This window comes from Polyodon spathula, chromosome 21 (assembly GCF_017654505.1).
Source record: "Polyodon spathula isolate WHYD16114869_AA chromosome 21, ASM1765450v1, whole genome shotgun sequence".
In the NCBI taxonomy this organism is placed as follows: Eukaryota; Metazoa; Chordata; class Actinopteri; order Acipenseriformes; family Polyodontidae; genus Polyodon; species Polyodon spathula.
The window spans coordinates 23,996,138-24,015,578 of NC_054554.1; the positions used below are offsets into that span (position 1 = coordinate 23,996,138).

At 38.1% G+C, this 19,441-nt stretch overlaps 1 protein-coding gene across 6 annotated transcripts in view; it reads right to left on the reverse strand.

Moving 5' to 3' along the window:
- Window positions 1-19,441, reverse strand: part of b3gntl1 (UDP-GlcNAc:betaGal beta-1,3-N-acetylglucosaminyltransferase-like 1) — a 112,806-nt gene that overhangs the window by 18,633 nt on the left and 74,732 nt on the right. For all 6 annotated transcript variants that reach the window (XM_041221256.1, XM_041221257.1, XM_041221258.1 and 3 more), the window contains 2 exons: window positions 12,676-12,771; window positions 11,014-11,138 (listed from right to left, as the gene is read on the reverse strand). In XM_041221256.1, the coding sequence (XP_041077190.1) occupies window positions 11,014-11,138; window positions 12,676-12,771 (221 nt within the window). The remainder of the gene's footprint in view (window positions 1-11,013; window positions 11,139-12,675; window positions 12,772-19,441) is intronic.

Genomic DNA, 19,441 nt, shown 5'->3' on the forward strand with positions numbered 1-19,441 from the left:
AAGCACTGTCTTTGGGTTACTTTCTCTTTTGCAACTGTGGTGACTTGCAAAAATATTTTAGCACCTTTTGTTAACAATATTTTGTTGCAGAGTTATGTGAAGTTGAAGTGGGCTGACGATGACACAGCAAGTTACAAAAGAGTTTAGTTGCATGTGACAGTGTATAGCTGTTCACTAAAAACAAGAAGTCTTTTAGGATTGCAAGTTAGCATTTAGTACACTTTTTAATAACTTTGTAATTGGAACAGCAGCATATCAATCTTGCAGACAGAAGCCCCAGACATAAATGTGGAATTCCTATAGTAGTATTCTGAGTCCCCCTGCACTTACATTTTATTTTTAAAAAGCCTCACTTGACTACAGCCCACAAGGAGGTCTTTCTAGACTTTTTCTCACTAACTCTTACCACTGATCTATACTGTGCAACCTAACCCCTGAAGTGTGAAAGCACAGGCGTGGGATGAGTGAGGGTTCATAATCTGTATGCAATTAGTCCATGAAGGAGCTCAGTGTATGCTGATATCATTTTATTTGTCTTGAGGATTGCTTTTCTGGACAGTTGCTTGTGACTGACTTAACACTTGGTTGATTCCATATAAGGCAACAACAAGCTTCTTCACGTCTTTATTGATAATAACGTAGTTCAGACAACCACACAAATTCAAAGACAAATAAACAATGTGATCTCGCCATTCCTCCAGAGTTCCAGTGATGTGCAGCCAACGCCATCCGTCTTACAGAGTGTCAAAGGAATTTGGATTGGTACGTGTCATGTTAAGTGGATGTTTCATCAAAAGCTTGTTAGTTGACTGATTTAAGCCAGGAAGGGAGATAGTGTGAAACTTAAAAACAGTTACTTGCTTTGTGGGAAGGTTTAAGTTTTAGCCTACCCATTTCACTCTTTTTTCTCTGTTACATATACTAACAGTGGACCGCTCACATGATAATGAGACGGGATTCTAAGCACTGTTTGTTGTCTTCATCTACATGTTTTTAATATTTTTCTGCATTCCAATAACTGCAACAGAATTGCCGTGTCTTAAGCAAAGATTCTTGAAAAACAGTACATCCGTGCGTATGTTTCTTTCACATACAGTACATCTTGCCGTCTCGATAAGCCACGGATACTTCATCTCCCATTCAAAATTATAAGAACAGATTTTTCATTTGCATTTTTGTGCATTACTACTGCTTCGGTCACTGTAGTACTCGTAACCAGAAGTAGATGGCTGAGATGCAGATGCACAATCTTCTTCATGAGAATCCCATGAAGATGCTGACTACTTAGCAAAAAAAAAATTTGCATGACAAATGACTTGCTGTCAGTGTCCACTCTGCATGAGGTATTAATTTTTGTGCTTATAAAAACCTGTAAGGGCATCCCTGTTAAACTAGTGTGAATTAACAAAAGCACAAAGTTAAATTAGGCGAAATGAAATGCAAGTTAAAAGTAGGATCGGGGAGGAACAAGTCACGTAATTTGTCAGCTCTGTTTGAAATAAAATTAAAGAGACCAGAATTAAGCTCAGGCAAGATACGAAGGTAAAAGCAAAGATTGTTTTGCATTTAACAGCTTTTTCTGAGTTTAATTATGAAACAGAATCAGCTAAATTTGTCACCTGATTAAAAATAAAACCCAAAAACTTCAAGCCCTACTTGTGTGTGTGTGTGATAGAGAGAGAAAGAATCAATGTTGCAAATTTCCCTCCCAACGAGAAAGGACGCCATGTAAGGACGGTGGTACGCTGCCTCCTAGATGGGACAGCCTTGATGGTAGGTGGAAACCAGAAGGTAACCATATTAGGAGGGGCACGTAATTGCAAGTACCTGGAACAACTCCATTGCAGGCAGCTATGGGACGGTCCTCTATTGGAGAAACCATGGCGACGGGTTGTTTGCAGGGAGGAGTGTATGGGTACAAAGGGGAAGCAGTCACGTCGGTACGCTGCCTTGCGCTGAGAAGGTAACTACCGGCCGGAGGATTGCGTTTGTTGTGATACGTGTTTGTTTTGTTACGTGTTTGTTTGTTAGTTGTCTGCAGAGGAGGAATACGGAGCCAGCCCGCATCACCAGAGCACCACCCGGAGGATTAAGAGCACACTTTCGTGCATGGGATTATAGTGGAGTGTTGTGTTTATTATTTGGGATGGCAAACCAGCCGTGTTCCCCCCGATACAATTGCTGGTAGAGGGGTGGTTCTTTGTGTTCTTTTATTAAAAATACAGACATTTTGGGAAAAGAACTGTTTGGACATTGTTTTATTCACCACACCACTCACACAGTTCACAGTGTGTTTGCATTTACTTTTTCCAGAAGACTTGTTTTATTTCTTAGCAATACGGACCTCTGATAATATGGGGCCTAACATATCATTTTAAAATAAAAAAAACAATGCATGGTGAGATACTATTGTGTTAATTTCCACTGTTCATTGTGTTGCTAGGAACTGTAACCAAACTATTCTAATAGTGTGTGCACCCATTACGCCCAACTAAACATGAAACGGTACTTCAGTGTGGATGCTAAAGTATGAGTTGGATTAATTAAAATGTTTTTGAGTACAGTTCTCGAGATCGGTTATGTAGTGTAGACAGTGCCTAAAAGTAAATATCCTTAATATTGCTGGCAAAGCCAAATATCAGGCTTATTGATGCCACCTACAGGACTGGAGTGTACCTTAATCAATTCTGTTATATTGCAGGACAGTTTTTTTTTTTTTTTTTTGTTAAAACAGTCAAGTATTTTACAGCCATTGCTGCAGTGTAATAGACTACCACGAATATGCATGTCTGTGTCCCTTTCCATTCTGTGAGTCCAGTGAACGCAAGACAACATATTTTTCTGTCTAATGGATTTGTTTTGCATTAACACAACCTCTGCACTGTTGAAGAATAGAGTCCTTTACACTCTTCCACCAAACAAAATGCACATGACTGCCAACCCACACCATCGCCAGAGGCAAACGTTTCAACAAGTGGCTTTTTCCACGACAGTGGAATGAAGATAATTTGGCTGAAAACTTAAAGTATAAGTGAATACGATGCAAATTCCTCACCAGTGTGAGAGAAAGAGTTAATCTGTCAACCAGGCTGAATTTATTTAATAATTTAAATATATATATATATATATATATATATATATGTGTGTGTGTGTGTGTGTGTGTGTGTGTGTGAGATTCTGCTTCTCTCGGGTTCTTTTTCTAGCACTTTGTTGTTGCAGTTACACACAGGACTTGTTTTCAAAGCTCAGTTGCTCTGTCATTTTATTTTTAAACAAAATAAACAAACGGAAAACAAAACCTAACTCTGTTCGGAGTACTGACTAAACACTTTTTCTTCTTTTAACCTGACTCAGCAACCGGGCAGCTACTCTGCTTACCGGTAATAAAAAGAAGAACAATCGTTACTAAAACAAACACATTAAACAAAAAAACCTTTTATTTCCTTTTTTGGCTGTACACACTCACAACTGGGCTTTTCACTCTGCATCCCAGAATGCATAAACTGTGGGGTTGTTATACCCTACTAAATCATGCAATTGGCTGATTAGGCCAACTGCCAAAATAAATAAACAATCACATAATTAAACAGAGAATCACCACAATTAAGGCTTTTCAGCCCAAAGCCTTCTGGGGAATGTGCTCCACAAGACTACACTCTCTTTGTTCCTTGTTTCTCATATGTTAATAGGAATGCTTTGGACAGGTTTATTATCTGGTTCAATATACCAGCTGTATCTTTTCAAAGACCCTATTTTACCTTGGTACTCTTAATGAACTGAAACACATAGGGCAATTTCTGTTCAAGCCAATGCAATCTGCAATGCCACGTTATACCTGCCTTCTCCATAACATGCAAATTGTTGTCTGCTAAAAAGCTTGATCATCTGGTCATTGTTTAAGTCAGTGGGTGTACAGACTTTACAGTTGGCATGAAACTAGATGGGCTTGCTTTGATCTTTCTTGATGTTTCTCTGCCTAAAAGCTGCATACCAGACTGCACTTGCCAATAGCCAGGGATGCTGTTGGCTCAGTGGTGATCTCAGAATCCTTGTGACAGTGCTTCCTTCTATAGTGGAGCTAACCTGTCTCTCTGTTCCAAGGACAACACACTCCCAGCTTGGAACTTATCATTCTTGGAATGTGAAGACCCCAGTTCTGCTGCTAAGGTTATGAACCAAACTAATTTCAAAGAAATGACACAGAGATGCAGCTTCTGGTCATTATAACCTAGTGAGCTTTATTGTTTGAGGGTAGAAAAGAAAAGGCAAATGTGTCCATGCTTGTATGCTTTAAAAAGTCAAAATTACATCATGCAATATATAGTTTTTTTTTAACCAGCTAAACTTTTATACTTATTTGATTATTAACAATAATAAGAAGAAGAAGAAGAAGAAGAAGAAGAAGAAGAAGAAGAAGAAGAAGAAGAAGAAGAAGAAGAAGAAGAAGAAGAAGAAGAAGAAGAAGAAGAAGAAGAAGAAGAAGAAATTAAATTATTAGAAATACATTTACATTTTGGTATTTGTCTTTCTTTTTTTACCCACTGCATCAGGCTCTATTTATAGACACTGTTGATGTGGTTTAACCTGGTGGATTTGGATGCTTGTAACCTCCAGTTGCTCTGTCTGAGCTAAAACCTGCAAGAACTGAACAGCTACAAAATTATACACAATTGTTTATATTGAATATAAACTGAATGAAAACACACGGTGCACTGAGGAATCAGCACGTACACCTGTGTTAATGGCTTTATAAAAATGATGTTCTTGATTACCCTAGACCTTGTTTTTATATTACATTTAGTTTTCACTGTCGATGCCATAAACTAAAAGTGGTTGTTTAAGTTATTTTGAAAACATTTATTTAGAGTTTGTCAGCTACATGAAGTGGCTGAAAACCAGGACATTTTAAAGATTTTGAGCAAAAAGTCGGGACACTGGGACCTTTGATGGAAAACCTGGACTGTCCCGGCTAAAACTCAAAAGCAATTACCAGCTACGTATCTTGGGTTGGGGTCTTGTCAGAAGTTTGAAACCAATGGTTTTGGTGGCTTAATAAGGGAACTTTCCCCAATGGTCAGCCTTCAATCGACTCCCCAGAATGATGTCAGAGAAGGTCTATTTTTGGTTACCATGTCTAGTTCAGACACAGAGGCATAAAAACTAAACTGTATCATTCACAGGTAAACAATGGTAACGAAAAGTGCTGGAGACAAACAAGACATTTTATTTTTCTATCAAGGACATTATCTATGTGATGGTCTTCAAAAAAGGCAATATTAATATTTGTATTTAGATTGTTTCTCCTAAATATCGAAATGCTCTCACCAATATTTTCAAAATTGAAACTGAAGGCACCATTTTAATTTGCCCTCAGTAAAAAATATTACACATGCTACCAATTACACCGATCATTTTTGTTTCAAACTACATGTGATGTTTTTGGTCAGGGGAGATGCCAGACCTTGATTAGTAGATAATGTTATTATGTACACTACTTCAACTGTAACATAGATCCCTGGAATCCAGTGGTATAATAACCATGTGTGTTTAAAAATCCATTAGAACCTGACCTGAGACTGCAAAGCAGACCCTGCTCTTTCACAATGCACATTGTCTTGTTAACAGTTCCAGGAGAACGTAATTATTACTCCATGAGAATAGCGTTTGCTTCTCTCATTTGACTGGAAATGTTTCCAGTAACTTTCCTGACTCATTAGCATGCCATTGTCTTACGTCAACCTGTTATAAATGCTATACAACTTTTGGCCTCTGTCTCACTGCAATAAAAACATCTATATTAAAAATATGTATCATTTGTGAAATAAAGAAAAATTAAACATGCAATACTGGAATATTACTGCATGATCAGTAAAATCAACTTTTGAGTCTCTCCCAAAGACAGAACCAATTATGTTATGGGGTGTACCGTACAATAGAGGTTATTAGGAGGCGTTTGCGGTTTAACAAAAGGCTTTTAAAAAACGTCTTTGATCTTCTGGCTTTTTCTCTGCAGCTGGCACATTTTTTAAAACTCAATAACACTGTTTGCAGTGCCCATGAAACTTGAACAGCAGAGGTTTCGTCATGAGCTACCCGCCCTTTCTCAGGATGCGCTGGAAAACAGGGACCCGCACTCAGTGATCTCTTAACTGTGCTATCTCTCTAGAGCTTGTCAAAAAGAGGCAAATAGTATCCTGTCTCTAATCTCTTCACTCGGGATATGTTATTTCCACCACAGCAGCTTACAGCATTATTTTAAATGGATTGGAAGTTATGATTATTATTAAGAAAATACCACTACTATTTATAAACTACTGTTGAAGAAGAAGAGGAACCCAATATCAAAGTTATTATAAAATACTAATAATTAAGGCTAGCTAGAAATCATGCTTACTTAACAGTCATCACATTATTTTTCTTTCTTTCAACATATTCCACTACACAACCTCTTCTTTCAAAAATGTGTAAAGATGAAATGCAAGTCGAGGAGCTTTAAAGGAAATGGGAAATTTTAATCAGTGTTGAAACGTTACATGTAAACACTTCACATCTGGCACATGCAAACTGAGATGAGGTGAAGAGTCCTTGATGCAGGGGGTTCCATCTAATTCCCAGCTGCTATGCCCAGTCATGCAATCACTCCTAGTTCAGCCCAAGCCTTCCTATGTGTTACGAGAACTGCACGATTAACGCTAAGCTTTAATTAGATTGATTACAACTCTATTTGAATTCCAGCATGCGTTTGGCTTAGGGTTATTGATAGTGCCACAGATTTCTAATTAATCCCCACTGTGGATGATGTCAATGTGGAGGAAGAAAGCAGAACTAAGTTTCCTGCAGGCCAAGAACTACAGTACACATAACGATGGTCCTTGGGAAAGGAGTGGGGCAGTTCGTTGGTCCAGTTGGGATTGCTTTTTATCATAATATGGGGGTGTAACAGGGGAGATCTGAGCTGACACTCCAGGCGCATTCATAGTGCTGCAGGAATAGGGCTGCAGCCCTATGCCTTCAGGGTAGTCGAACGAACAGGGAAACTGCATCAAAACACAGATTTTTTCTCTCGGGAAGGCATGGAGGTGTAGGATTTTCGAATGGACTGGTGGTGCCATTCTGAGGGGGAGGATATGTAACAGGGGAGGGACCTGCACTGACTCTCCAGGCGCATTCATAGCGTTGCAGAAGAGGGCAGCAGCCCTACAATATACCCCTATCAGTCACGGCATTGACATGGAGAGGTGGGAAAGAGGGTGTGTGGGCTTTCCCTCTCTCTGAGTGGCTGAGGGGCGGGCTTTGGTGGGTTGCTGCACTAATAAAATGACGCGCTGGGGTTCCCTCGGGTCTGCCCCCTCTAAGACGAAACGAGCCAGCCAGCTGGTGGAAGCTCTGCTGCCAGACCGAGTACGGCCGGAGAAGAACAAGCAAAATAAATAATTTAAAAAAAAAAGAAATAAAAGATTGTTTTTGCAGTGGGGAAAAAACTTGGGCAGACCCCAATAGGGTAGTGAGGGAACGCATGAGCATAGGACGGAGACCCGGGCTGTACGAGTAGCGGCAGTTTATTTTCCCCTTTTCTTTCACCTTTTGTCTGTTGTGATTATTATTTCCAGAGCATCTGCAAGTGCACCTGCATTAGACTGTGTACCTGGATTGGTATAACCGTGGTCTTGTTTACCGTTGCCGGTACTCAAGCCACGGACAACAGTGCCTTTTGTGGCTTGAAATAAATCAGTGTACCTGAGCGGCGTTACAAATAAGTTCTGTCTCCGTGTCAGTGAATTGCCCACCACCCTTCTACAGGCGGTTTATCTAATAACACAATACTCCCCTAGCTGAGGTGCCTTTGCACAGTTTGAATTATCAAACGTTAACACAAGACTTTTAAATATAGTACTACAATTATGCTGAAAATCAGTGATCTTTATGAATTCCAGGCAGTGTACAACCCATTTAAAACAGGAACACCTCTGTACTGCAGTAGGGTTGGGTGAATAAGAAATCCCTTTAATAAAAAACTTGGCAGAGAATCACAGCATCTTTGAGATATAAAGCCAATGTCCAATGTACTCCCAATGTTGTTAAATAACGTAACGTAGTCCTCACTGTGCAGTAAGTCCTCCTTACTAATTTGTAAGTATAGTTTAACAAATGTCTTGCTTTTTATTTGTATGTTACTACTTGATTGTATGTGCTGTGATAAAATATTGAGAGACCATTTGATTTTCATTTTAACAGTTTGTTTTACCTTAACCTAGTTGTTTATTATTTCCAACACCTATGCACTTCCTTAGGAACTACTGTACAGCTTTGGCCAAGTTTTGCATCACCTAGAATTTTAGCACCGAGACGTTATTTAAAAAAACAAAAATATCATTTTTAGATTTCGAAATGCCACATTTTATGGAAAACTACAAAGCGGTATGTAATTCAACATGTTAACATAACATGATTCAGCAGGTTTCATTTGACTTTATGAAGCAAAATTAGGTAATTCTATAGGGTGATACAAAACGTTTGGCCATAGCTGTAGGGGCGAAGGCTAGAGGCTATCAGCAAATTCAAATTACATCCTCACACTTTTCTAAATATAGGCTAAAAGCGCTTTCTTTAAAAAGTAAACTTAAAAAATCATACAGTTTTGTCCTCCAGTTAAAGCAACCTCATGCTCATCATGTCCGTCTGTCTGTCTGCATGGTGAACACTGCCTTGAATTTGCAGTCTATAATACTTCTTTCCAGCTCCAAATAAAAGGTATCAATATTGTTTCTTCTTTTTCATCCCTGGACCAAAATGGCAACATTTCCATTACAATATTCTCCACACTTTTTATCACAAACTCCTAACCTTTTCTAGATCTTTCCAATTGAATATGGGTATAATTATACAACAAATCGTTGATTTTATACAAATTTCAATACAGAATTCGGAGAACAACAGTATGTCTGTGCTTCACTTAGCTAATTGGTCAGCCGAAAAATAAAAACAGCCAATATACACACGGGCCACACTTGTTACCAATCATGTATAATTTTAGGCAAGGTCAAACACGCCCTATCTTGAAGAGTGTAGATGTTAAAAGATGTAGAAAACAAGATAGAAATAGCTTCTTGGAAAAAAAAGATGAAGAAACTTCTGATCATCTGATATGTGATAACCAACAGGAAATGTTGTGATGCCTGTGTTTGCTGTTCCTGTTATGTTTATTTTTAAACTCATGATCATGCACGAAGCACATTGTGTTTCTCTACAGGCATGCTTTGCCTCAACATTAATCAAACTGAACTCCAAAGACTGCAACTAATTGCCCTTGTAAAGTCTTTAGTATCAAATCTGAGGGTAGCCTGCAACTATAAATGTTCCTTGAATTTGATTATACAGACCACTATCTGAACTAAGCTACTTTATTAAACCCACTGCATGTTAATTAACCTAGTTATGTTTTCTTGGCTGATGTGAGTTTATCAATGTATCTTCTATATATATAAAAAAATAAATAAATAAATAAATACAATTTTGGGGAGAAAAGCGTTTTCTTTCTGCATCTCTTTGCTGACTTCATGAAGGGTTTTTGGTAACAAATTAAAGGTTAAGGCCATTGGAAAAGTGTTAAGGCCAAATAAAAGTTTCCCATAGGAAAAGTTTTTTTTCTGTGTACTTTGAGCTGCGTTCAGGTGCTGTTCTTCTCTTCAAGGAAACTGATCATTTAAAAGTGCATTCTAGAGCTGCCACGATATATGTGCAATTACAAAAAGAACCACAGAATGATTCATCATTATAAAAAAATAAAAAGACAAGGAGACAGTATATAAATAAATAAATAAAACTTTGGAAACGTAATTTGAAGCTTTTTACTATTACAGGTGTTGCCTGATATTTTCTGGTGTTTTGTTATAAACATTGAAATTGTATTGGAAAACTCCAAGCTGACATTTTCATTAAGTGTAATATGCCATACATTTATAACGTATGAGACACCTTTAAAAAGTTATAAACAAAAGGATAGTAAAATAAATAAAGGTCATGGATGCTGTGATTTAAACCCCGGTTTTTCAGCATCCCAGCCCTATTCTAACCACTAGGCTACACTACGTACTGACGATGGAAATGGCGGCTTACTAGAGTTGTTGTCATAACAGACTTTCACACCTTCTGGACACACTGTCTGTTGCTGTGACTGAGTGATGTAGAGGAACAGGATTTCTTCTACTGCACTGACCTCACAAGAATGCTCTGCGTACTCAACTTCTAGCAATCCTTATTTAGTTGCTGCTGGGTATCGCATGCCTGTCCTCAGGGCCATAACTCAGAATTAAAATATGAAAAAAGTAAACAAACTAAAAATTCCATCGTGTTTCAGCAGAGGCTGCCGAAACATTATTTTTCTGTCAGTAACTATAAATAAGTGAGGACATGTTGTTCCCAAATTCAAAGTCAGATTAATCTGTCTATGTAAACAGAACCAATACAATTCACACCATCAACAACAACAAAAAAGGAAAAAAAAAGTGAGGTTTAAAATCTTTGTTTTCCAAACCTGCATTTACTGACATGATTTTCCATGGGGAGACGACTCCTTGTGAATTACCGTATTCGCTTGAGTAAAAGTCGACCTTGTGTAAAGTCGAGCCCCCCATTGTGAGGGTGAGATTCGGGTATAATTTTTTCCCCAAAGGATTATGAGCTCATTAACACTAGAACCACCGCAGTTATATTTATAACTAAAACTGCCGCTGGCAGTCACTATCACGGTACAGTTTAAACAACATCAATATTAAAATGAAAGACAAACTATCGGATACAACTCAAAAGTTTTATTGCCATGGGCCAAAACATACGAATGCATCTGTTGTTAATATTATGGAACCATCATATATGCCACTTCTAATATCTAACTACTGTATATCTGTTGGAGTGCTGAAAATGCATGATAAAATACAGGTTTCCTATTTGGCACAGGTTCCTGCAGAATAGCGATGGAGCATTCGAACCGCAAAGATAAAGAAGGGTTCTTACTCGAGCACAGAGTGGGTGGCTGCCTGGGAGTGATAGCGGTACATCAGGAGGCACTCATCCACGCGGTACACTCCCCCTCCCTTGCGAAGGCTCTCGTAGAAGAAGAGCAGGTCTTCTGGGACACCCTGTGGGGAGAGCCATGAGATTAGATCCACCCTGCTGGGACACCCATGAGATTAGATCCACGAGGAACACTGCCTCTCATGGGGCCCTGGGCTACACACAACTGCCTCCCCACCAGCAAGATGATTCATAGGAATCCCATCAAATAAACTGTTGAGTCCCAATTATATTTACTTCATGACAAAAGCTAAAGTGGTTGCTGAGAAGGAAAAAGGAACTATGGTGTTTCTTCATGCTTTTTTAAAGTCAATCTTGAAATAATCACATAGCTAAACCTGTACAGTTTATTTGGTTACAGATGGGGAAAATGCTCAGATTTTCTAGTCCTTTAAGCGTTATTATTAAAGAATGTTTGTCAATTATCTTTACTTTGAAATGTGATCATTTCCAATATACTTTAATTACTTTTTTTTTACATTTTGGGTAAAAAACAATAAAAAGACAGGGTAGACAATCAATATATTTTGCATATCCTTATCTTGCTATGTCTGAATATGGATAGCTTTAGTTTCTTTGTCAGGCACTGGGAAGGTGTGAGAGCTGACTGCTGTTTCTACCCGCTCACACAGTTAATTCCAAATTTCATTCAAGAAGCTTCTTCATGTTCCCAAACCCAGAATAGCGTGATCAACCGAGTCATTCTTGTGAGAACAGACCTCATCACCCAGATAAAACATTCTGAAAAAAAAATGAAACAGACTGGACACCTCTCCTCCCCCACATCCACCTTCAAAATCCAACAAAAGCCTACTGTGTAGAGGAGGAGAAAACCTTGTAAGCCAGCGCACACACACACATTCTATTTTTGGTTTTAAGTCTCTTTAAATTAAACATGATAAAGGTCAGCACATCCACCATCTATTTATACCACATCACAGAGAGGGGTGCCGTCATATGCGGTGCTGTCAAAAGCAATATTTTCCTTCTTCTTGTTCTACTTGAAGAGAAGCCCAACTTGAAATTGGTTTCAGCTCTTGCATTTGCATCAGGGCCATCCCATGAAATTGGTATATTAAAGTTAGGGTTCCTGAGAGTCCTCCCTGCTTTCAGATCTGTACTGGCCTACAACAGAATATACACAGAAACTACAAGGGCATAGATTCAGACTATAAAAAGTTCCAACTATTTCACAGAAAAAAAGAACTGCACTAACAATTACACATTCTCTAATATCCAATAGTATTGACAGAATACCACAGTACCTTTTCCCAAAGGCTGAAAATAATTCTAGAAGTTGTATTAGTAGCAAACATGGTGGCCACTTGGTGGTTTTGTGGATTACTAACCTACCCCAGAGCAATTAAACCTATAGGTGCAAGCACCAGATAATGGGAATCAAGACTCAAGGACTACCCCACTTAAGGGCCATCTTAAGAAGGAATCACTCAATATGACAAATAGTTGCCATAATCAGCTGTCAATATTAATCCATGTTAATGCAGTTAATGGAACAAAGCTGGTGGTCCTTGAATCTGGTTGTCCATCGTCTGGGTGTTTCACCCACAAGGTGGCCAGGAAAACACAGAAAAAAGTTCTTACCTTGCCCCCCTCGTTAAACCTGCCAACTTGATTAAACCAGTCCCGGGCACAGAACCAGCTAGGCATGATGACAGTGGGCCCATGAGAGGTAAATACCTGGAGGGGAGGGAATAGTTATACTCATTAGAGCTGAGTGATCAGATCAAAGCATTATGGAGCAGTTTGATGTCTTCCATTACATGAGAGTAGATGTTAAAATGTCATGCTGATATTGGACTCTCGCCAAGATAAGCACCAACTAAAACATAGCTTCTTTTACTGTAAACTTATATGATCCATCTGCGTTTCCTTCCATCTGATCATGTAGATATCCTTCTGCCTGATGCTGATGGCTGAAGTGTAATGCTGGCTCCAGGGATCAGCCTATTTTGCCTCCCTGGCGCATCAGCACACACAGCGGCTGCAATGCTGGCTCCAGGGATCAATCACATCAATCCCTAACGCATCAGCATGACAACCATCTGGACTGAGCCGAGTAGGGTACTACTCTGGGGTCTTCAAATGGGCACCTTCCATCCTTGGTGTTTAGTCGACTAGCCCACAACACCTTAAGAGGACTCAACAGTGATTCTGGCATCCTAGCATTACCCTCCTCCATCCCCCACTCAGCTCAGCCCAGCTTACTTACCTTCCTTTACATCAAGTTTTTTTTTTATTTCTACTGTGCTTGAGGTCCCCAACCACAATATTTTTGTCTCAACCAGAGCCAGTTGCTACTCCTCTCTGCTGCTTCAGATAAGTTCTTCACTATGTGTCACAACTCTTGACCACTGAATCCGATGTCTCTGAGAAACCAGGTTGACAACCCACCACCACTGGGTAAACTTGGACTCTTCAACCTTGCTGTTCTGCTTCAGCAGCTAGCTGAGCGTACCAAAGTTTCTTCCTTTCATACGCCTCATCCTCCCATGGCACTGTTAAATTTACCAGGTGAACAAGGCATGCTGATCCAGACCATAAGACAATATCAGGTCGAATGTTAGTTTTGGCAATCTCAGGTGGAAAAATAAGCCATTGTCCAACACCTGCCAACATTTTCCAGTCTCTAGCAGTTTCCAGTTCCAGAATAATAATTGAATGACTTCAAGAACGTTAATTGGACCCAGTCATAGTGCTGTTGGACTATTTTTTATGTTGTACTGATGCACTGGAATGGCGGTCTTGTATAAAAACATTAATTTTTAACAACACTTTTTCCTACATCCTTTGGGTATTTTACATTATTCTAGTATTCCAGAAAACTGCAAAAAATATACAGCGTAAAAACCCTAAAGTACTATATTTAGGGCTTCTGATTTTCTGTGTTTTCCACCAACTTTTCTACTCTTCTTAAAAAATTAAAATGATACACGTTCAGCCATTCATGTATCTCAGTCACAACTGAGAAACATGTTAATAGTAAAATTGATTTAATATACAGGGGGTTTGAATGAAACAACTAAATGGGCTTTTACATTGTAAGTCTTACTTTTTCATTGTAAAGAAAAAGCTACTCCTCTTTATTAATGTAAATACAGTCACGTAGAACGATTATAATAAAGTATATCCAACATAAAATATTTTATTTTTCATTCTAGCTTTAATAAAGATCAGTTGCTTATTAACATGTTGCGTTCTTGTTTGTACGTTCTGCTTGTTAATCAAAAATTAAGGTTTGGTCAATTTAAAAGCCAATTTAGTTGTTTCACAGAAAAAAAAAAACAACAAATTAAATCAATTTTACTATTAACACGTTTCTCAGTTGTGACTGAGATACACAAATGGCTTAACGGGTATCAACTGAATGCTTAAAGGAGAGTAGAAAAGCCAGGGTAAAACCTATTATGGTTGGTGACTTTTTTTGTTATTCAGCGTCACTGAGGTTACTGGCCACCTAAAGTTTAAAAAAAAACACCCAAACCCGAATGCTAAACAATAGCACATTCTCTTCATGACAGCATAAGTCAAAGTTTCGCCGAATGAGTTAATGGCTTAGAACATGTCACCCAGCAAGTTTTTTCATTTGCAACATTAACACCTGTTAAAAGAAAAAACAAAGGCAGTCCGTCATTCCAAGGACACTTTGCATTTTGGTCAAAACAACACTTGGGGCTGTATTCATAAATTGTAATCTACATTTCAGGAAGTTGCTGAATTGTTTGCAATTTTTGAATTTTCTGGCAGGTGCAGATGTTTTTTCAGTCAACATTATATGTAGCAATTCAAATGAAACCATCTTGAGTTACCAATGACAAAGTACAATAGGTGGCTTAAACAGTAGAGTTGTACCTTTATGTGTCAAGGTACCAAAATGCTCTGAGCTGTCTTTCTGGTCAAAGCAAGAACTTCATCATCCCTATTACAAATCGCAATAATAATTTAATATGGGCAGTTGACCCAGGCAGCCTTTCTTGGTACTAGACCATTAAATCCCTTGTCCTGCCATAGACTTCACATGTACATTTTGTGGTGATAAAAAACCTCATAATAGCACCCCACTGTGTCCTGTTCCTTCCTACTGAAATTGTGAGTGACAAAACCCAGATAGTCACAGTAAACCCAACCTCAAGGACTTTATCCTGCAAATGCAGCCTACTGTCTATTTAACTCCCAATTTGTCTGCTAAATCCAGATGATTCTCTTCATAAAAGCGCTGATATAAAACATGATCTCTGTCAAGAAGGGACTTGTATTTGCTAGAGTCATCAAGTATCCGCCTGTCATCGGATTTACTTCCTTTGTGTTGTCAGATCATGCAATTATAATTTAACATTTAATGGAGAAACAAGCCCTTAATACCTTGGGAAACACATGTATATTGCATGTTGAGGCACACAGCATTTCATAGAGTTACATGTAGTCTGGCAGACATCTACAGTAGAAAAAAGTGGTAGTGCTGTAAATTCTATTAACCCAGGACCTTCTATTAACTCCTTATACATTACCAACATACATTGTCCCATCAAATATGGTATATATTTGCTGAACATGCTTACTGCCAAAACATATAACGACTGGCTGTGTATGTTGATAGGCCTAAATCATAAAGTGTCTTCCTGCACATGATTTTGTAACCTCCTATGCTAATGCAAAATCCTAATTGTGTTTTTACAGTATCTTTTTGTATCACTCTGAAATCCTGGGATTATAAATTGACATGCAAAACAAGGCATAGTTTATCACTTTCTTAAAGAGTAAGTAGCAGGGTTCCAGAAAAAAATATAGCGTTGCATGCTAAATAAAATATCTATAATTTTTCTTTTCATTGTTATCATCCTGATAACTTTTTACACTTCCAACTTTAAAGTCTGTTTCAGAGCTCTTTTCAAAATGTCAGCTCCAGTGCACTGATCAAGCAGCTTCTTTGGCAGTAGGATCAATATCCAAGTGCCTAATGTAGTGCCAGTCTGTTCCAGCTGCAGTCACAACTCAATTTGCATATGTGTATGCCAGTCCTGCACCAAGCATTTTGTTGGCAACCTTACTCATTTCACCGTCTGAAAGTGTTTTCTGTTCATTCGCCTGCCTAGCAGGATCACAACCCTGAACCTATCTGAGTTCCGACCACGTCAAGCACAGCCTACTGTAGGATATTGTTTTCTTCTTGCCGATTTTCTCTTTTCTTTATTTCTTTCTTTTTTTATTATGTCACAAGCACAGCACTAAGCAGCTTTAGAAAATCGCAAGCCTGTACCACAGTTTGCTTCCCCTTTGCGCACAATGCAGTCTACAGTAAAGACTATTCTGGACTGTATATATGAAATCCATGGATAGAATTTCTAACAAAGAAAATAATTCAGTCTGCATTCTGATTCTGATTAACAAAATCTCAGACCCTCTCTGGGTAAGTTTTCCAGAGCTTGAGACTTAAGTGTTACAATGATGTCTTTGTTTGCTTTGAGGTAATTCCATATCAAAAGGTCTCCTGCCCCATTCTTTATTCAGGTGAAACCTATCCAAATGTTTTTGAGTCTCACAGTTCAAGACATTGAAGCAGATTTTGTCTGCTACTGAGGAGGTTCGCTGTAGCCTTGGCTATGCTGGAGTTTTTTTTGGCAAACTTGAAATAAAAATAACATTAAACAAATAAATCTTAATCTGAGCTTTCAGATGACCTACACTCTTTGGTCTTATTTAACTAAGAGCAGAATGCGCCTTTCAAGATTCAGCGTGGTGCACAGACACATTCATTCTGTGACAAATGTGGGAGAACAAGGTGGGAACCATAGGATTCTGGGGCTATAAAGATAGAATGTTAACTTAAATGTGTTCACCATTATTAACCGGTATTACTTACCATCATTCTGCAATTGTTTTGCATTAGAATACCCATACTTTTCAACTTGTAGGTTTGCCCTTGACTGAACGGTACATGGGAATTGGAACACTTCAGGGTTTCTTGAGAAAGCTGGCAATTAACTCTTTTAGAGCTAAATAATTTTACAGAAAAATAACTGATTAGACCGTATGATTGAGTTTCATTGATTTATACTGTAAAAATGGGGCATTTATATATCTTTGTACGCACAAGGTTAGTTTACTGCTGTTTTGAGTGGATTTATCTGTATTTATCTGATTTATCTGTACACCCTGCAGTTTTGAATGGAGTGAATTGCAGTGTTGAAAGACTAAAAGAAACCAATGACAAAGTAAAACACTATTGCACCGGTCTACAGAAATAACATTGTCAAAGCCATTTTTACTATAGATAGCAGTCACATGACACAAGTACAGTGGAAAGTCCCTTTTTAACCATGTTTTACCTCAAGAACCGGCTTCAGCATTGACCACTACTGGAATTTGAAAGTTTGCACAAACTACATCATGTACAAACCCTGCATATTCATCACAATCTTAACCATACAAAGTTTCATTTGAAAACGTAAATACAAACACAAAATAAAACTGCAGGAGGACGTAAGTAAGCAATAGTTCTGAATCACTCTCATACGATGTAGATAACATCATTTGCCTGTGTTCGAAAAAAAAAAAATCCCACTTTTTAAGATGCTTTATCTCTTGATCAACATTATTCATCATCTCTGAAGGAGGTCACACTAGCCTATTCAAATCCAGATTTGAATTCCTTTGTGGAAACAGCTGGACTTGTGTGAGTGTTTAAGCCACAGTCCTTCAATAAAATGCCTCACTGAGGAATTATGTTTTTTTTCTAGTATTCTGATATCCCCCCCCGCCCCCCCCACAAACCTGAGGAATCAGGGAGTCCTGGCCAAAATGAGTTGGCAGATTTTATGAGTCATTAGCATGTGTGTCTTATTAAAAACATTTCGAAATAAGTGTCGGATTCTGGAGCATTTTTTCTTCATGAGATCCAGTTTAATTTTGTTTCAAATCAGTTAGGGGCTGTTTGATGTGTCATATAATAGAAACAAGAAGTGATACTCATATATGGACCTGGTATCTTCATTTTGTACATGTTGTTGTTTCCTCAGAGAATTTGGCAAAATATTTTAAATGAGCTAAGACAAAAAAAAAAAAAAAAAAACCCTACAATGTCATTTGAAAGATTTCATTGGTGCAACTTCTGGCAATAATTATTATTACAGTGGCACCTGCCACTAAAAGGACTAAGTATGCTGCCGTGTGTAGAGAGATGGACCTGATAGAGATCTTCAGACTGTCTCTAAATTGAAAGGGCAGACAGAGAGTGATCTGAACAGAGTAACAATTGTAAGGTAAAATGAAGAGGGAGGAAAAAGGAGTTCAACAAGATTCTGCAATCCAAATACAAAGAAAACGGGGGGGGGGGGGGGGGGGGGGGGATCTTATTGTGCACCATGAACATACAAAATATGTTTTTTTGTTTAGGCTAATGAATCATTTACATTGTAAATGCATTCATTAAATGCACATTCATCCTAATTTGCATGTCCAACTCCATGCATTTTGAATGTTAAAATAATTAATTTCTAATTCATTTTAAACACAAAAATGAGAATAATTATTTCATAGATTTTTAAAACTTGGGTGACATAAAACCCCATTTAAATGTGGAAAACATAAAAAGCATGTAAGCCAGGCTATGTGCAACTGCAAAAGAACAAAAGAACGTTGCTCTACTTGAGAGAAATCCAGCTCACTATCTAAACCAGAGATTCTAAAAAAAAAACATGAGACAGTGGTGAAGAAAAAAACATCAATGCTACAGCTTTCACAGAAAGAAAAAAAAAACTTTCCAACACTACCAGCAATTGTTTACAGCTTTACTAAATCAAATCAAACATGTTGAATTTACAGAAGATTAAATTAAGCAGCTTTTTTACCCCTTTTGCTTTTTCTCTGGGATATAAGCTGGTTAGGAATTCCTACTGTGCCTGTTTATTTACTTTAGTCACAAACCCCTCTGGGCAGCACAAGGTAAGTGTTAGCAATATAATGCAAATTAAAACCAGGCCTTGTGTTTGATGTGTCACTGATGTGTGTTCCTGTTTCAGATCCTGGATATCAAACTGAAATGTTTACCTTCCACCAATTTTAGTGCTACTACCAGTCCAAGAACAAAAGTGTGCATGTGCTTAACTATTCTAAACAAGGGCCTACAAGGTAGACTTTTGCCCAAACACACCACGTTTGAAATTATAATTTTTAGTCCTATTTTTTATTGAATAAAGAATTACATTTAAAAAAACGAAAAACACCAAACGATCAACCAACAGTGCATAATGTCCTTTTTGCCAATAAATATTGTAATCCTTAATTCTGTCCAGTTCTGCATATCATTCTATATTAGTTTCATTCTGCTTTTTTCATCCCCACCCTTATGCCG